The sequence below is a fragment of the Chelonoidis abingdonii genome, chromosome 10 (assembly GCF_003597395.2).
Source record: "Chelonoidis abingdonii isolate Lonesome George chromosome 10, CheloAbing_2.0, whole genome shotgun sequence".
In the NCBI taxonomy this organism is placed as follows: Eukaryota; Metazoa; Chordata; order Testudines; family Testudinidae; genus Chelonoidis; species Chelonoidis abingdonii.
The window spans coordinates 54,535,435-54,554,111 of record NC_133778.1 but is presented as its reverse complement, the minus strand read 5'-3'; the positions used below and the strand labels follow the sequence as shown (position 1 = coordinate 54,554,111).

General features: G+C 39.2%; 1 protein-coding gene across 1 annotated transcript in view; it reads left to right on the top strand.

Annotated features, from left to right (window-relative positions):
• The window catches only part of EPC2 (enhancer of polycomb 2), a 102,208-nt gene extending 98,282 nt beyond the window's left edge, over positions 1-3,926 (top strand). The window contains exons 13-14 of the mRNA XM_075070240.1: positions 762-1,095; positions 2,658-3,926. Of these exons, the coding sequence (XP_074926341.1) occupies positions 762-1,095; positions 2,658-2,730 (407 nt within the window). The 3' untranslated portion in view covers positions 2,731-3,926. The remainder of the gene's footprint in view (positions 1-761; positions 1,096-2,657) is intronic.
• The last annotated feature ends 14,751 nt before the right edge of the window (positions 3,927-18,677 follow it).

Here is an 18,677-nt window from a genome sequence, read left to right as displayed (position 1 = left end):
TGGGTCAGCAGGGGTATATATCCGGCGCTGTAGCGGCACCACTCCAGGGGGCGACCCAGCCGACCCACCGAGTGTTGCTAGGGTAAAAATCTTCCGACGAGCGTGCACATGGCGTGCGCACACCTAATTGGAATGGATACGAGCAACACATCTCGAAGAACAACAGTTACAAAGGTGAGTAACCATCTTTTTTCTGAGAGACTCCACTTATCAGAAACCAATCATGACAAAATCAGACAGGTTGGATTGTTGCTTTACTGGTGGAGACAAAAGTACATTAGGATTTGATTTAGATAATATATCAGAGGGGTTTTATGGTGTTTTTTGTTTAACAGCTAATGGGGTTTATAGAAGCTGTGCACTGGTGGGGAGGAAGAGAGTTAATATATAGTAAATTAATACGCTGGAACTGATTCAGGAGAGAAATGTGGCTCAGGACAGTTGTGGTAAATCTGGTCATTCCTTAGCTCGTTATACAAGAGAAAGGGCAATGCTCTGAGCAGTCTACACTAACTGGAACTTGGAGGCAAACTTTTTTTCCTCTTCGTTGAACAGAAAAGACTGTAAAAGTTGTGACCGCAAATAAACTTTAATAATTTTGTTCCCAAGCTGTAACTTTGGCAGTGGGATTATGGGATAATTATTGCCATTGATAATTACAGCCTTATACTTAAGCTTATGTTTAAACTTCTGTTTTGCGACTAAACAATTACATGTGTTTTTATTGTGTAATTTTTACTGAAATGTTTTGTTTCTAACAGGAACCTCTAAAACTCTGTACTCCACCAACATGGCTTTATCATCCAGCCCAGGGATTTCAGCTGTACAACTTGTAAGGACAGTTGGCCACAGCACCACAAACCACTTAATTCCAGCTTTGTGCACGAGCAGCCCTCAAACACTTCCCATGAACAATTCTTGCCTGACTAATGCAGTGCATCTAAACAATGTCAGTGTTGTTTCTCCAGTCAATGTACATATCAATGCAAGGACTTCAGCGCCATCGCCAACAGCCTTAAAACTTGCCACAGTTGCTGCCAGTATGGACAGGGTGCCAAAGGTTACTCCCAGCAGTGCCATCAGCAGTATAGCAAGGTATGTATATAGTATATTGGGGCAGAATTTCTTAAATTCCGGTATTATTATATGAATAGTTACATAAATGTACCTGGCTCAATAGAGCGTTAAGTAAAATATAGTCCCTTGCTCAAAGATCTCAAAGGTCTAAAATGATAATATAGGTATAGATTTATAATTGAACACATAAGTATACTATTATTTTTACATAACTGTGTAAAATGAGTTATTCAGGTTATCATTTTGATTTGATTAATCTAATGCAGGACTAGCCACTTCCAGGCTGCCCAGACTCTGCTTTCCCCAAAAGAAATTACGCTTATGCCCTTGCCCAAACTCTGTGGGTGCATTTTAGAGGCACAGTCTGGCACGCTGACCTCACTTCCATCACGAAACTCCCTCAGCATAATTTGGTTCCCTGTACCAGTCCTTGTATTGCAGTTTTAGTATATTTAAATACAGATTACTATGTATGGAGGAAGGGTGATCTTGGAAAAGTATCCAAAAATTTCTCTTCAAAAAACAAAACAAAACAAAAAACCAAAAAAATTAAATCTTCCTTACATTAAACTTGTCTGATGGACTGTATAATCTATATGAATTACAAAACTATATCTATTGTTTATAAAGTACAGGAATACAGAATGGGCACTAACAGGTTATGGCACACTTTGCAATTTCATTCACAACTACATTTTTTTGGTGTGAAGTTTTTTTGTTTTTGTTTTTTAATGAATAAAACTGGATATAGGTCAAAGTATGTCTAGACTAGAGAAAAGGTACTTTAACCAAAAAGAACAACAAAAAAACCCAACAGCCTGGAAACACCCCTTTGAACGTGTAGGGTGCTCAGCTCTGTCTACACTAGATGAAAGGGCTGTTTCAAGTTATGTTAGCTAACTCTCTTAAAAAGCACCTTTATTCGTACTCTAGAGAAGCCTTAGTGTTCTAACAGGTGCAAAATCCCAAAGAGCAGTATATAAAGACTGATGCAAAATTTAAAATTCTTTATCCTAGTGTTGAAAAGTATTTAACTAAACTGATAAAAAGATGGGCTATGTTAGAACAGTAATTTGTGCACCAGCATGGATGGAACAGTTGTGCTTCTCGCAGCTCCTTTTGGCCAGGAACGGCTAACAGTGGCCACTGGGAGCTGCAGGAGGCCGTGGCCGCAGACAGTCAACATCCGCAGCATGTCTTACAGCCCGCAGTCAGCTTACCCTGATGGGCTCCATGCAGCTCGTGGGCTGCAGGTTGCCCACCACTGCTTTAGTACTGTCTTATAGGAAATCATCAACAGGTTTTCAACTTCAGCAAAGTTAGCTGTTAGTACTTTATTAATGCGGCAGCGCATGAATAGGATCATGGTATTGATGAATTAAAGACAGTATTTGGTTTTCAAGCAGAAGTCTGGTCAAGTTCAAAGAAAACTTTGCCTGTTTCTGCCTATTTAATGGTCTTTCCATACCCTGAATAAGAGATCTGTGCAGAAACACTTATATCAACAAAAATACTGTGAAATCTTACATAGAAATATTAATGTCCTACTTGTAACTATTCCATATTCCATTTTATTACAGAGAGAACCACGAACCAGAACGACTGGGTTTAAATGGCATAGCAGAGACAACAGTAGCAATGGAAGTGACATAACCTCAAACCAGTGACTTTACCTGTGCTGATGGTGTAGTCATTTATATTCCAACTGAATGCAAAATACAACACTCTGTGGATCACAGGGAACTGAAACGGACCTAAATGGACTATTGTTATATCGTATATTAAGTCGATATATAATGTACATTTTGTAAAATTGGGAAAATCACTACCTTGTAAAATAGTTTATTTGTATCATCAATATTATTTCTGTTACTTGAATAGTAGATATTCATCATCATGCTTTTGCACTTGAATTTGCAACTGAATGGATTTAAAAAATAATTCTTTAATGGGATCATGAGCATGAAATGAGATCCTGCATCACTTGTTTTAACTATTTATTTTGCCATGTTTACATTTTGTATCTTGTACAAATAAATTCAACTTTGTGTCTAAAAAAAAGTTAAAAGATTCATAGCTAGGAAACGAAATTCTTGTAATTTTTTTCTAAAGGAAATGTAAAGTTTTCACTTGGTTCATTTTGTTTCACAATTTGACTAGATGGACTTTTTGGTAAATACTTTAGTGGCATTTCACTGTCAAATATGAAGTTCAAGGCAAAATAGTATTTTCTATTACTGTGCAGGGGAAAGGGATGGATCGATACATGCAAATTTAATGTAGTAACTCACTTTTCCATATATTTTGAATGTATATTTCTATTTATAATACCAGTTTATAAAAGATAATTACACAGAAAAAACTGACTAGGAAAAATTATGCATCTAGCACACATTAAACTGTGCAGATATGAAAAATTTTCAACTGATTACATTTTATCTGAAGACTGCATATTTTAACCGGCTTTAAAACAGTAACACACCACGTAAAGGATATTTTACCAGGTATGTATTGCATTATATATCATTGCAATAATTATTGGATGTCTAGATATCGAGCCATCCCAGGTGGTGGGAGGGGGGAGGGTTGTGGCAAGATTGTCTTTTCAATTTTGGAGAGTTTTCCTGTGGCTACAAGGCAAGTAACGGGTTGGAAAAAGTCTGACTGTAAGCGTTGGACACCTTCGTAGTGTAGTGTTTTAGTGACTTTTTTTATATGGTTCTTGTAAATTAGATACGTGTAGTGGTGTTTCAGAATGTTTGTTTATGCACTAGTTCAGACAACTTTCCCTGTTACTTGTTCTTGATAAGTGAAAACTGCAGGGAAATAAAAATACATATCAAAACATGGACATGTTGCATATGTGTTTATTTCACAATGTGAAAACAGTTTGGATGTTAAGGCGGTGCTGGTAGTCTTCTGAGATGTTTTTAATGAGAGTATATTCACTAAAACTGCCACTTTTATGAGAAAGTGATTGTTTCCTGCCTTTAATGTATTTGTAGTATAACAGGAGAGAAACAATAGTCCAGTGGTGGAACTCAAGAGACCCAGGTTCAGTCTGTTGGGTTTCCTCCACCGAACTTCTTGTATGACCTTGTGCAAGTCACTTATTCTTTCTGTGTCTCAGTTCCCCATCTGTAAAATGAGGATAATAGCACTTCACTATCTCACAAGGGTGGTAGTAGTAGGAGAATTAAATTAAAAATTGTGAAGTGCTCCAATGCTGGAGTAATGGGAACCACATACAGTAGAGCCTCAGTTACAAACTGACCAGTCAACCACATACCTCATGTGGAACCAGAAGTATGCAGTTAGGCAGCAGAGGCCAAAAAAGAGCAAATACTGAACAGTACTGTGTTAAACATAAATTACCTTTTTTTTTAAGTAAGTTTAAGAAAAAGATTTGACAAGGTAAGGAAACAGTTTCTGTGCTTGTTTCATTTAAATTAAGATGGTTAAAAGCCACATTTTTCTTCTGCATAGTAAAGTTTCAAAGTTATATTAAGTAAATGTTCAGTTATAAATTTTTGAAAGAACCATAACATTTTGTTCAGAGTTACAGACATTACAGAGTTACGAACAACCTCCATTCCTGAGGTGTTTGTAACTCTTGGTTTTGCTGTACGTACCTTAGATAGACATGAATATGCTAGAAATCACAGAAATAATTCCCATCTAATGTGTTGCAAGAGTTGCTTCATACCTACTTGTGTAGGACCATTTTACTGGAAATGTACTACTGCATCAGGTGTGTGATTGGGTGATATCCACAGTTAAGCCCTGCAATTAAATCTAGTTTATTCTAAGTTCATGGATGTTTTATAACTATCTCACTGAAGCTGAAGTGTATTGAAGTGCCAGCATGTAGAGAGCAGCAGGTAAAAGGAGAACTTACACTTCTGCCTTGCTCTCAGGGTTGGTTTTAATTTAGTTCTTCAGTTCATATTGCAGGTTTTGCACAGAAACACACAAAAAAGAGTAAATAGTGCTTTCTCCTTCAACAAGGTGTGTGTGTCCTCCTTCATCCTATGTGCTATGATATCAATTTATGCCTTTTTTTAGCTGTTTCATAAAGATATACTGCTTGTCTTCTTCAAAGACACTTTTCCCTCCCATTAGCTGTTTTATTCTTTTAGAGGTAATTCAGTAGATATTGTTTTGAAGTATTTTCCAGCTCTTGTCTATCAGAGAGCTACGCAGCAGCCTGCGATGCTGTAGGCGATTCAGAAGTATTCCCTGTTGTTACTGATAAACTAGCACTATTTTTCTCTTTAAAAAGTTAAGGGCCATAAGAATCGAAATGTGAGGTTTTGGGGGGCTTTCAATGAGCATTTCCTGCATATTTCTCCACAGACCCTGGAAGCCCCTGTACCACTGGATATGGTAATGGATAAAGGATGAATGTGGGATTTGGGTAGGCAATGCACAGGGTATTCACTTTTAGCATTCAGCCCAGATCTGCCATAGTGCCCTGCATGATTGATAAATTGTTCTTTACATATACATACCCTTTGACAATTATTTTGGATTTTATGTAGAACTAGAGTTACTTTTGTAAATAGCTAGACAGCTTATGTGGTCTGCAGTACAAATGTTTAATTTCTCACTTGAGGTATTGGTCAGATTATTAGAGAGCATATTGCAGAACCATTTGTCTTCTGTTTTGTACATAGCTAACAGAGAGTTCTGTCATTTCTACCTCTACGTTTAGTCTAGATAGCCCAAGAGGCTTTCTTTTGTTCATAAAAATGTCAGCGCATTGTGAGCACACGAAAGCCATCCTGCTGAAGATTGAAAGTATTGTATTTAGTAGAATACACCTAGATATTTAGTTCAAACTAATTTAAATGACTAATTTATACCATTTTCATGGTAAATTAGACTGAGAATGTGTTGGTTACCTAGCAGTCACCCTTTGTGGCTTTCTAGAGAAGAGTTGGTCTTTAGTTACTTGAAAGACCTCTGACTGGAGCTTTACCTAGAATGCATTATGGCCAAATGTGTTTGGGTGGGGTGGTGAAGAAGGCATCTTTATATTCTCCAAAGGCTATTTAATAAGCAATACTATACACTTTGGAGTGTGTTCCATTTAAAGGATTAGCAGTAATGTAATGTATTTTTACTGTAAAATAGAACTGTTCACGCTATTCTTGTTAACAGTTCGCAGTGAATAATTAAATTATTTTAACTGTCTGACTCAGATGCCACTCTTGCTATACAGTCTATTAGGGCTATAGCCTGAGCTGTGTTAAAAATGAATTTTTATTTCAGTTTGCTGTGAGGTCAACCATATACTTCTTAGAGGACTCACAAATACATTTGACTTTGGTTTAGCACCCAGCAGTGAAAGAAGCCTACCAAAAAAAGCCTGTTCACTGACTGCTCATAAATTGCTGTGGCATTAAATGCCAAACAGAATTCAGTATCTTCCAGTCTCATCTGAAACTGCTGTCAATTTTACCGAAAGTCCTCATCCTTATGCCTTTGTTCAGACATTTGAGAGAACCATTTCCATGGTATCACGGATGTTTAACTTGACCCAGAAGCCAAATATCTACTACTATAGTTGACATCATGTAGACAAGGTTATAAAGTCATATTTTGACATGCTTTTAGATTTTGCAGGAACAATGTAACTTTTTAAAAGCATGCAGTGGAACTAATGGGGTTAATAGCCATTTTGTCCATTGTAAAGTAACCAGAAAAATTCTACTGGCCTCCGGATGTCAGTTTAATTAGTACTCAACTAACTGATTATGTAGATAATCAGATTATGTACGGCAGCTCAGCATATTACTTTAAGTATATACGTCTAAATACTGTAATATTTTCCAATATGAGCACATGCAGCCAACAAACTATCCAAGAATTATGAAATTGATTGCTCCATTCATAATATGTAGTATGCATATTAATTGTTTAAAACCATGTTGATGAATCATCGGGGGGCTTCCCGTTAATTTTCATCACTTTCATTGTCTTTTAAATAGTATTGGAAAAAGAAAAGAAGTGACGAATAATACTGAATTCCAGCATGCATCTACAAAAAAATTAAATCAGAACTCTAGTCAGAAATTATTCTTAATTTCTCTTTATGCCTAAATGGAGCAGGGATTACCAACGAGTGGGTTATATTTCTGTGATGGCAATTTAGTGTGTGTTAATGATACAGTATCTGTCTTACCTCTGACTTCTATTGTGAACATAGAGATATCCTCATCATAACTCTGTTTTGTGCTTTAATGGTTATTAATTATTAAGGAAGATGTCTGGCAACAAAAAATAGTTCAAATGTAATTCAGCTTCAGGTTTTTCCTTTGGGTTTTGAATACAATCTAAAGATCCATCCATATATGTTAAGTACTATAGGACTGACTGATATATTAGTTTGATACATTTTAATGTTAATTTCTTTCAAATTACTACTTGTGCTCCACGATAAAATTACATTCCCTAAAATTGCACCAAATAATCATTTTTGAAAATTGGGTTCATGATGATCAGAAATTGACCCCACAAACTGTGTTATGAGATTTGTCAAATAATTGAGTCTTAATAGTGGGGCAAGCAATTAAATTATAAATAAGGACTTGTACTAAATCAGCTATGTGTTCATTCTGACGGGGGGGAGAGGTGGTAAAGGAGCATATCAGTAAAAAATGTCAAATGTAGTGTTGAGGAATACAACCTAAACATAACGGGCTAAATTCCACCCTCAGTTACGTGCCAGTTTCACTGAAGCTGCATCTGTTCAACTGAGAGCAATCTTCCACCCATTCTCACTACTTTTGTGGTGGTTCAAATATTCTGTGTTGCATCCTTTACTTGAGAATTAAAAATAAAATCAGATCAGAACCGACACAGACGATAACAGTGAAAACAAACACAGGATCCTGACCTGTTCTGTCGGATGTTCACATAAGGTTGAGATGTATTGTGAACCTCTCTCACATGCATAATATGAAGTGCACTGGTCATGACTTTCCTGCTGATCTTTAGTTTCACAGTGGATAAGTATCCAATGTGAGAAACAGATTATAGCTACCACAAACCAAATGCTGATTCATGAACAAAACCTAACAAATCAGAATCCCAGTATAATCAGTTTCATAATGGATCATGAGGACAATTGTCCCGATATTGCTGATTTTAGAACATACATTTCAAAATCCCAACTGTTTAATAATATAAACTAAACTAAAAATTTACTAGCTAAGTGGGTATTTGACCTAGATATTCCAAGGTAGGGAAGTCAGAGCAAACAGTGGAAGTTCCCTTTTTTCTTGGAAAAGGAGTTATGCAGATCAAGGAAGTTGGGGTGCCAAACCTTTCTCATCACTCTTCCCAGACTTTGTTACCCAGATTTTCCTGCTTCCCTGAGACCTTTTTCCTTTGCTTCAGATGATCACTAACTTTTTATGAAGCAGCAGCAGAAGAAACCAGGAAGAGGTTCTTCCTCTCCTACTCCAACCCAGTTGGCCTGTTTACACTGAGTGCCCTCAACAGCCAGTGGAAGTACTACTGGGTTGAAAAGTGATCACACTGCATGTCCCTGCCCAGCTGTGCAGAAAGGCCAGGAACTGACCCTGGCCAGACAAGAGATTCCCCTCGACTGATTTGAAGCTGAAACAGTTAAGAGATTTCCATTCTTTCTTTGGCCCCCTCCCTCACCTCAGTTGGACAAGGTTATGCAACCTTACTTCTTTCTCCTGGTGTAGGCATTTTCTCTTCCTGCTGACCCAAAAAACAATTTAACCGGTGCTCTATTCCTTCCACTTAATGAGTCCTCTTCCTCAATCCTTTTATTTGTTTTGGTTTGTTCCTTCCTTTGTAGGAGAGAAGACCATCTTCCTTGCAGCCTTTCTCCTGCTCTGCCCTTGCTTGTGGACACTTTGGAAGGAGAAGAGGACTCTGACTCTGAGCCTTGTACTCTGGTTGTCCCTTCTGCCATCTGTGATATGGTTAGTAGAGAACATCAGGGGTGTGTCCTATCTCATTCTCTAAGATGAATTCCTGACATGGCTCTGTTTACTAGAAATATCTGCCAACTAGATGCTGCCTTCCAAGAGTTGTGACTTGCCTACTCCAAAGTGGGCTCAGCAGTGGCTTCCCATTCAAAACCATCTGACCGTCTAGATTCTAATATTATTCAGAAGGACGTGCTCAGCCCCATGGTGGAAGGCGCTATAAGAAGAATCTTTGACCAAGGAAACTTTCCAATAACTGCAGAAGACTACAGGTTCTATTTATTCAGAGCAGCCATATTTCCAGCTCCCTGGGTTCAGCCTTGGAGGGGAGGAATGTCTTCAAAATGTAGACTCCTGCTTCTTCCATTCATAGGCCCAAGACTGTCTGGAGATATTCTTAGCTCCACTCTCAAAGTTATGAAGGAAAATACATCTCTCCCTCTTTCAGAAGCCCTACTGAGCAAAAGCAAGCCTGCTCCTTCCTTTGTCGTCTTTCCTAAATAGCAATTAATAGTAAAACAAATTTGTCTCTAAGTGGTAAAGGAAAGACATGTAGCAGATCTGGCAATATAGCTGACAAGCTGTTACGACCCAACTGGTCTTTAAAATGTAGGACAGAGACACATGAGCAGGGATACCATACAAAATAATAGGAGATGGCCTTTGTTTCTTTAGCACATCAAATTATCTAGGTATTTATAATGCACCCAGTAAATGCACTTAATGACACAACATTTCTCACATGAACCAATGATGGTATACATGCAAATATTAGCTTTGTATGGGATGAAGGTTAATTTGGGTGTAAGATGTTAATTAACAAGTTGCATGTGTATACTAAAACTATGGTTAAAACCATATAACCAGGCAGGATAAGTAACAAGAGAGTGGTTAGAGCAGGGAAACTGGCCTCAGGGTCTTCCATGTGGGTTTCCTAGCCACTGGACTACAGTGTCAGTCTCTCTCTCTTCCCCTCTTCTTTCCCCAATAACAGTTTCACTGTGGATAAATACTTGAAAAGTCACAAGCACTAGTGCTTGATTCTCACTATCATTTTCCATAATAGAATGAATATTCCTGAATTCACATTTTTTTCACTGAAATTTGCTTTCAAGCAAGTGCCTTTAAACACCCATCATCCCACACACTTGCATGACACATGTGACTAGGCGAGGCAGCTTTGTAAATGACACCAGAAGATGGCACCATAAACCCGCAATGGTGTTTCACTGTTTGTAGACATTACTCCAAAAGGATTTTGCTTTGCTTTTTAAAAGCAACTAGAGTGTTGCTTTGCCACACAGTAAAACTCAGGGGATTTTGCATAATCATTGAAAATATTTGGAATAGTTTAGAAAGAAAATTTAAAGGAGGCAGCCTGCTTACGTACCTCGTAGGTCAGTGGTTCTCAACTAGGGGTACATGTAGCCTGGGATAACACAGATGTCTTCCAGGGGTTACATCAACTTATCTAGACATTTGCCTAGTTTTACAACAGGCTACATAAAAAGCGCTAGCAACATCAGCGCACACTATAATTTCATACAATGACGTTTATACTGCTCTATATAATATACACTAAAATATAAGTACAATATTTATATTCTAGTTGATTTATTTTATAATTATATATCAGACTCCTGAAAGAGAGAGAGAGTCTGGAAATGTTGAGAGCCACTGTTCTAGATCTTCTCTAAAAGAAAATTGTCTTGGGGTGCTTATGAAATTACTTAAATTTGTACTTTTTAAATGGGTTTTATTCTAAAATGATTAGTAGTAGTAGTAAAATTAAACTAACTCAGTTGTGTTTAATAAGCACAATCACATTTGCAGATGCAACATAACTAAACCTCACTTCAGCAAAACTCATATAGCCATGCTTAATCTTAAACACATGGCTAATCCCATTGAATTCAATACGGCTTATGCATATAGTAAAGGGTTTATTCAAACTTGAACTTAAGCACATGCATGAATCAGGGCCAAAAGTAGCTTTTCTTAACTTGCTTCTTTGTAGAATTGGTCAAAATTTTTCTCACTGAACATTTTTCTTTTGGAAAATTCTATTTTGTTGAAATCTAAACTTCTGACTTTTTGCAGATTTCAATGACATTTTGTTGTTTTAAAAAATTGACATGAAGCATTTTGGAACAGAATTTTTTATTTTTTTTATTTTGAAACTACTTTTTCCATTTTTTAAATATATTATAATATAGTAAAGTCAAAATTTGAATTAGATATTTCAATTTTATTGAAGTGGGATGTTTCAGTGGACCCAAACTGTTGTTTGAACCTTTTTATTTTATTTTATTTTTTGTGTGCAAATGTTGTTTTTCAGGACATTTTTTTTGGTTGTACTCCAATTTGGAGCAAAAACAAGTGTAAAATTCATTGGGCTGTCCTGCCAAACAAGTTAGGGTTCTTGCACAGCTCTATGCCTTCCATGGGATTACAGTTTTAAACATAACTAAAGGATTTTGTATTAGCCAAATCAAAATGCCCTGTGATTCGGATATAGAGATAAATTGTAACCTATCACACTTCTTTCAGATACAAAAAAGTAAACAACACAGCAACACCTTACGTGGTTAGGCAGAAATTTTTCCTGTGAGCAGGTTATTTCACTGCTGTGTTAACTCTCATGTTACTCTGAAAGCACTTGCCATAGACAAAGGCAAGATACTGGATTAAAAGGGCCACCGTTTTGATCCAGTATGGTAAGTTTCGAGTTCAAGACCCAGGTTGTTTTTTTGTTGTTAACTCGGAGGACTTGGAATTGGATGTGCTCTGCCCTGGGGGATGGAGCACCTTGTGTTCATTGTGTACGTACTGCTAACGTTAGACTGTAGGTGCCTCAAGGCAAGGTCTTTTTTCTTTGTTAAATGCCACATATGCTTATGGTGTTCTGTAAATAATAAACACATCCAACAATGTTCTCAGGCTTCAGAAAGAGTAGCATGCAGCCCTCCTCCATGGAAAGACAGGAGTCTGGAAGGGAGGCTGGGGAGTAAGTGTTTATCACTAAAAAGCAGTATTGCTCCCAGGACTGGCATTACATTAACATAACTACTCCCTAGTTTAAACTGATATAATCCAAGAAATTAGGAGTAACAGCTAAAATTGTGTCATTAACTCACTCCACTGTGCACAACTATTGCAGATCATCGGTATGGCAGCTCTTCCATTTCTCGGGAGCTCTGTTAGTGATCAACTATAGTGTGCAGGAACAATGGAGTGAGTTAGGGACGGAGCTTCCGCCTTAACTCTGAAGGAAGCATACAAAATGGGTAGGAATTTTCAAAATGCATGTTCTTTATCCAACATCTAGCCCGTAAAGATGTCCTAAGAGAATGTTTATTAATGTGAATTAATAATTTAAACTAATACAAAAACTGTTGACCCATCAGACTTCACCCCCCTCTAATAATTGGGTTTATTGCATATTTCTCTCTTGAAACTTGCCATTGTTCTGCTTTCAAACATCATCCTGAGAAAAGCTGAGCATCCTCCAGTCCCAGTGAAATAAGAGAAAGTTGAGGGTGTGGCTCATCTCACAGGATTGGGCCTTGGAAGAATAACTTAACATGATTCTGTGCTAATCATGGGTCTGATCCTGCAAACACACAGAGAGACACTTAACTTTACTACAATTGAAGTCAATGGTATTACTCACAGTAGTAGTAAACTAACCTAAGAGTTTACAGAATCAGGGCTTATGTTAGCATGTTGTCTGGTTTCTAGGTGAAATATGAGAGATTTTTAAAAATTAAGTGGTTCTTAATTCACCAAACTCCTGCTGGCTACAGTGAGATGAAAAACACTTCACTAAATTAATCAGAAACGTATAATTTTGGTAAACAGGCACATGAAATTTGTATTTGTTAGTATTTTATCCTCGGATTACATTTGCATTTGATAGTAACTGTTGAAAAACAGTATTAGAACAATAAAGTGCAAACCACACACCTGAAATCATATATTGTACTATTCATATATTGCATTGGCGTGAATATCCATGCAAATAATATTTTTTCCAGTGCTAGTTAACTATGTAGAAGTATTCTCAATAGATAGATAAATGCTACTACAATACTAACCTTTGCTGAGATAAACTGTAGTAAATCATTGGCAGTTGGGGAAGATAGCCCAACACAAACAATTACCTGTTTTAGCATAAATCTATTTTATGGTTAGTAACTGCTTAAATGCAAAAATAAAAAGTAAACAAATGAAATTACTAAGTATAAAAATGGCACCGATTTATTTTTACTGAATGTAGAAAGACCTGAAATGATCCAACTGATCTTGGCCAAATGTCTGTTTCTGCCCTAGGTGTAGTGTTTGTTAAAAAAAAAAAAACCAAACTATTAATTACCAACATGTTTTAAAGCACCACTCAGCTGCTCAATGTACACAAGCTCCTAAATTGGGGAATTGCCAGGCATGCTCTGGTGAAATGGGAAAGAGTGGTGCATATTTCAAGGAAAAGCTGAATTCCAATTCTTCTCCCCCCTTTCACATGCTTGTTACATTCTCAGATAAAGTACTTTGGGCTTGAAATGCTCCATGCTCGGCCCCAAAATGAATCTCCGGAAGCATGTACCAGAGCCATATATTTAATTGTGACATTATGTAGGGTACAATCCAGACTGATGAACAGCTGTGACCCTTGAATTCTCCAACCTGGGGGTGCCTTTTACATTGCTTTGCTGTGACAGCAACCACTCCGGGTCTGCCCACACCACCTCCAGCATGTAAACCATCCCAGCTGAGTACTATGTCCAGCCACTCATGAATTACAATGTGGGCAACACCAGCAAACTCCCAGTCCCAGACTTTCCCCCAGAAATGTGTCTTGTACTGCCCAGCCCCCGCCCTGGACAACACAAGATCCTATAAAGTCCATTATTTCACTAATAGAAAATGATATGCACAAATCTTGTTATCCCAAATGAAGTTTCCCAAACACTTCAAAGTTTATTAACTACAGAAAGATAGATTTTAAGTGATTACAAGTAATGAAGAATAAAAGATAAAACACAAACTAATACCTAACTTAACAAGCTAAGTGAACTTTTCAAGCAAAAGGGTCTCTCTCACCACATGTTCTAGCAGTCCTACTGGCTGATTCTTTCAGCCAAGATCCCTCCCCAGTGCACTGAGGCTTCCTTTGTCCTTCAGCTGTTGTTGATGCTGTGAGTAAAAATGAAGGAGGAGGTGATCTAAGGAGTTTGCCCCACTTCTTGTAGCAATTCTCTTCTTTGAGACTCAGCTCCAGCTAGGATGTAGGTGACAAAGTCTGTGGGATGGGAACTTGCAGCTGTTTTCTTTGCAAAGATATAAATTTCTCACTCAAACCCTTTTCCCTGCCAAAGAATGGCCACTTAACCCGGTGATAGTCCATTTGATTTTGTTGACACATGGCTGAAGTGCTAGTTTGCCTGTTGTCTCTGAGGAATGTATTTGTGCTGGCTTTTCTAAATTTGGTGTATGTTTCAGCAATCTCATACAGTAAAATTTTATGACCTTACATACAATGTTGCCACACATATTTTACCAGGACAATACTCAGCAAATTATGCGTTTTCTAATGATACCTCACAAGGCATACTTTGTACAAAATTTATCATAGTCTTCAAACAAGGTAAACATCAGGATACAATCTGTCACAGTAATGCAGCAAATGGCATTATGTGGGTTTTTGGTGAGGAAGTTTGCAGGAGCCGGGGGGGGGTGGGGTTGGCGTACCCCAAGGGCAGAGACGTCTCTCTCCATGTATCACTGCAGAAACATATTACTCCAGTGGGGCCCAGAAGGAATTAATTCAAGGGCCACCTCCACCTCTCACTCATTCCCTGAGCCATGGAGTGGCCTAAGCATGCTAGTGGAAGCAAGATGCTGTTGCTTCGTTCCTCAGTCAAGCTAAGTATGGTCTAGCTGTATCGTAACTCCCAGGAGGCCAAGGTGCTTCTTAGAGCTACACTATAGGTGGGCTGAGAAAAGGCCATAATGTCAGAAAATAAATAAAAATAAAGGGTTATCAGCTAGAATGAAAGCCATACTCTATATGGGAATGGAGACTATGGAATGAGCGCAGGCCTACCCTTTACATGTGCACATTATCCAGTCTTCTGCTAAATAGTTAATGCAGAAGCCCAAACTCATGATGCTTGACCACAGAAAGTGTTCTTCCTAAGATACACTGCCTGAATTGCAGGGTCCAGGCTGTTTCAACTAAACCTCTCTCTGAAATACACTAAAGAGAAACAAATTAGCCTCACAACACCTCATATGAAATGCTTTGGGGGACAGCTTGCAGCACCTCTCTGTGAGAATAGAAAGGAACATTGTTCGTATTTATTTTCATATGGCCACCAAAGGGACTGTGGGCTTTTTTCAGGGCTTGGATAAATGTGTTGTACTTTAATTTTAGTCACCATAACATACTAAGACAAGGAGGGGGGGGAAGAGGGGACATGGGGGAGGGGAAATTAATGTAAAACCAAGCTGACCTAACATAGACCAGTTCTGCAACATATTCAGGGCTAGCCCTCTATGCCTGCAGGTAGACTCATTAAACCACATGGGTCAGGGATCTCCTTCCATGGAACAAATTGCAGGATTAGGACCCATAGCCCCCAATTCTGAACTAATACATACAGTGGAACCTGAATGTTATTAACACCTTGGGAATGGAGAGTGTTCATAATTGAAGTGTTTGTAATTCTGAAGAAAACATTATGGTGGTTCTTTGAAAAGTTTACAACTGAACATTGACAATACAACTTTGAAACTTTACTATGCAGAAGAAAAATGCTGGTTTTTTAACCACCTTCATTTAAATGAAACAAGCACAGAAACAGTTTTCTTACCTTGTCATTTTTTTTAACTTTCCCTTTATTTTTTTAGTAGTTTACCTTGAACACAATGCTGTACAGTATTTGCTTTCTTGGCTTTGTTGTTGCCTGATTGCGTGTCAGTTTGCATGGGCAGTGGGTCAACCGCTGGTTGGGGAAGACTAGCCTCCAGTCAGCCCTGCCCTCATCCATGGATCTGACCCCTTCCCCTATTAGAACCCTGCCCCCGTAGCTGCCAGCCCCTTGCCCCCTTCCCAGACTGCTGAGCAGGCGGGTGATGCATGGCCTCCCCTGAGTGCAGGGCAGGCAGGCAGTGCACAGCTCCCCCGGATTCAGCATTTAGACTGGGTGGGTGGTGCGGGCCCCCCAGCACTCCCACCCCCCTCAAGCATGGGGGAGGGCAGCCCCAGTGCTTCCAGCCCCCTCCCCAGTGCCAGGTGGTATGCCCCCCCCACACACACCTGGGGGCTCCTCAGCACTGGGCTGCCCCAGCCCCAGATCGCTTCCCTGAAGAGGAGCAGCCTGCTTGGGCTGGGGCCAAGGGCAAGCAGGAGAGAGCTTTGGGCAGGAGCATGGCCAGGGCCATGCTGGGCTCTTTGGGGAAGCACAGACTGCCCCAGCTATGTGATGCACTGCCCATGTCAGTTTGTAACTCTGGTGTTTGTAATGCTGAGGTTTTACTATATGCTTAATTTCACTCATAGGTGCAATCCCACTGATGTCAGTGTGGCACTATCTGCTTTGCTAGGGCAAGGCCTGCAGCAGCGAGAGCTTGGGCCTGTGCTAGCTGCACCTGGAGCAGCCCAGGTGCTCTGCTGGCAAGCATCACATCAGCATTAGCCTAAAGCTCTTCAAGGAGGAGACAGATGCCCATAGTAGCCATGGACAATAAAAGAAAGTTTAAAACAAATTGAGAGTGACTTATTACCAACCATGGCCTAGCTTGCAGAACAATCTTTTGCTCTGACTCTGTAAGCTGGTCCAAGCATGTGGCCTCAGCAGGCCACCCAGTGAACTTCTTTATCAAGGTGGCTGCGGTGATTTGCCTGCAGAGAACCACAGCTGCTCTGCCTTCCTGCTGATGGCTTAACCAATTGATTCTGCAAACAATTAAGCATGTGCCCTGATAGTCCCACTGAAGCTAGTAGGACAGATGACAAGCATGTCAGTGTGAGATGATCTATTTGGGTAAATCTCTGCCCCCATACAGAGCCAAACTGCATCGAGCTGTGTGGGGACATGTGGGCTACCAATGCGGAGCTCACTGCAGGATCTGAGCCTTAGTGAGAAGTGACAGAACAGGGACTGGGCTGCTCCCTTCTTATGGAACAGTGAGATGGGACAGGTCACTCTCTCTCTAATACCAAGATTAGTCCTTTATTCTCCTTATTGAACATAACTATCAGCAACTTCTTATATACCCCACAAAAAGAGAAAGAACAGGTCGCACCCATGCTGTAAGAAGGGACTCTGTCTAATGCTCCTAAGTGTGTTTGCAGTTCAACAGAGACTATAGCAGGCTCTGTGTTCTAGAGCAATGTAGAGCACTATATTGGTTCTGCAGGGTTAAATGTTTGGTCTGCCTCCATTTACCTAATTTTTTTTTCCTAGTAGGAACATGGGAGAAAATAAAATTGTTGAGACTATGTTAGGGTGACCAGCTGTCCCTATTTTATAGGGACAGTCCTGATTTTTGAGTCTTTTTCTTGTATAGGCTCCTATTATATATTGTATAGGCACCCCCTGTCCCAATTTTTCACATGTGCTGTCTGGTCACCCTAGACTATGTTGAAGTAAGATGTAGCCAGGGCTCTTGCTGTTCTGTGACAATACTATACGAAGGGAAGGGAAGGGGTGGGGAAGCTTTATAGTACAAAAGTTTTCAGAAGAGTGTGTGTCTTACTTTGGGGTGGGAACTACAACCATCCTAATGAGAAACTAAAAACTGTTCTAGTTTGCTCAAAAATAGTTTCTTAGTAATGAAGAAACTGGAAATGTAAATTAGAACAGTTTTCATAAGACATCACTCACTCGTTATAAATTGTAAATATGCAGTCTGAGGCTACTGAAAAGCTTGAAGTATAGGGGAAGGCATGTTAATTAGTTGATAATCTGTAGGAACAAATCACACTATACAGTAATAGTCTACCACACACTGAACATTGCAAACTACCTTTGATGTAGCTGCTTTTTTTCAGAAGTGTATGGGAGCCCACACTAAATTGCCTGCTGAGTTGATGTCAGCCCACCATAATGAGGTTACCACCATCTAAAAAGAGAAATGAAGATGAATCTCCTAAGAAATGTAAAAGAACTGTCCCCTCCCTGTTTGCGTGAGTGTGACTCACACTAATGCAATCTGGTAGGAATTCTGATTGAAGGCAACTGACCACAGAGGTTGAGAGTCCATGCACAGGTTTAGGTAACAGCGCCTACTTACAAGAATGATTCTTGCTCACAGCATTCAGCAGCCATGATAAGCTCCTTTTGTGGGGAGTTGAGTATGAGAAATTTGCTGAGCTTGTGCTTATTGTAAAACTCGTTTGCTTTTCTAAGATTGAAGGTGGCAGGGCCTGAAATGCCAGCCTTTGTAACCATACACATTCCCTGTCAAGTTGAGCTTCATTTACCTCTTCTGATTGCCAATGGGTGCTTCCCTGTCAGTACTGTTTAAACCGCAAATGACCTGGCTTATCAATATTCTCTCAGTTACATACAGGCATCCAACATTAGCACAGATACTTCATTTAAGCCTCCCACTGCCTTCCTCTTC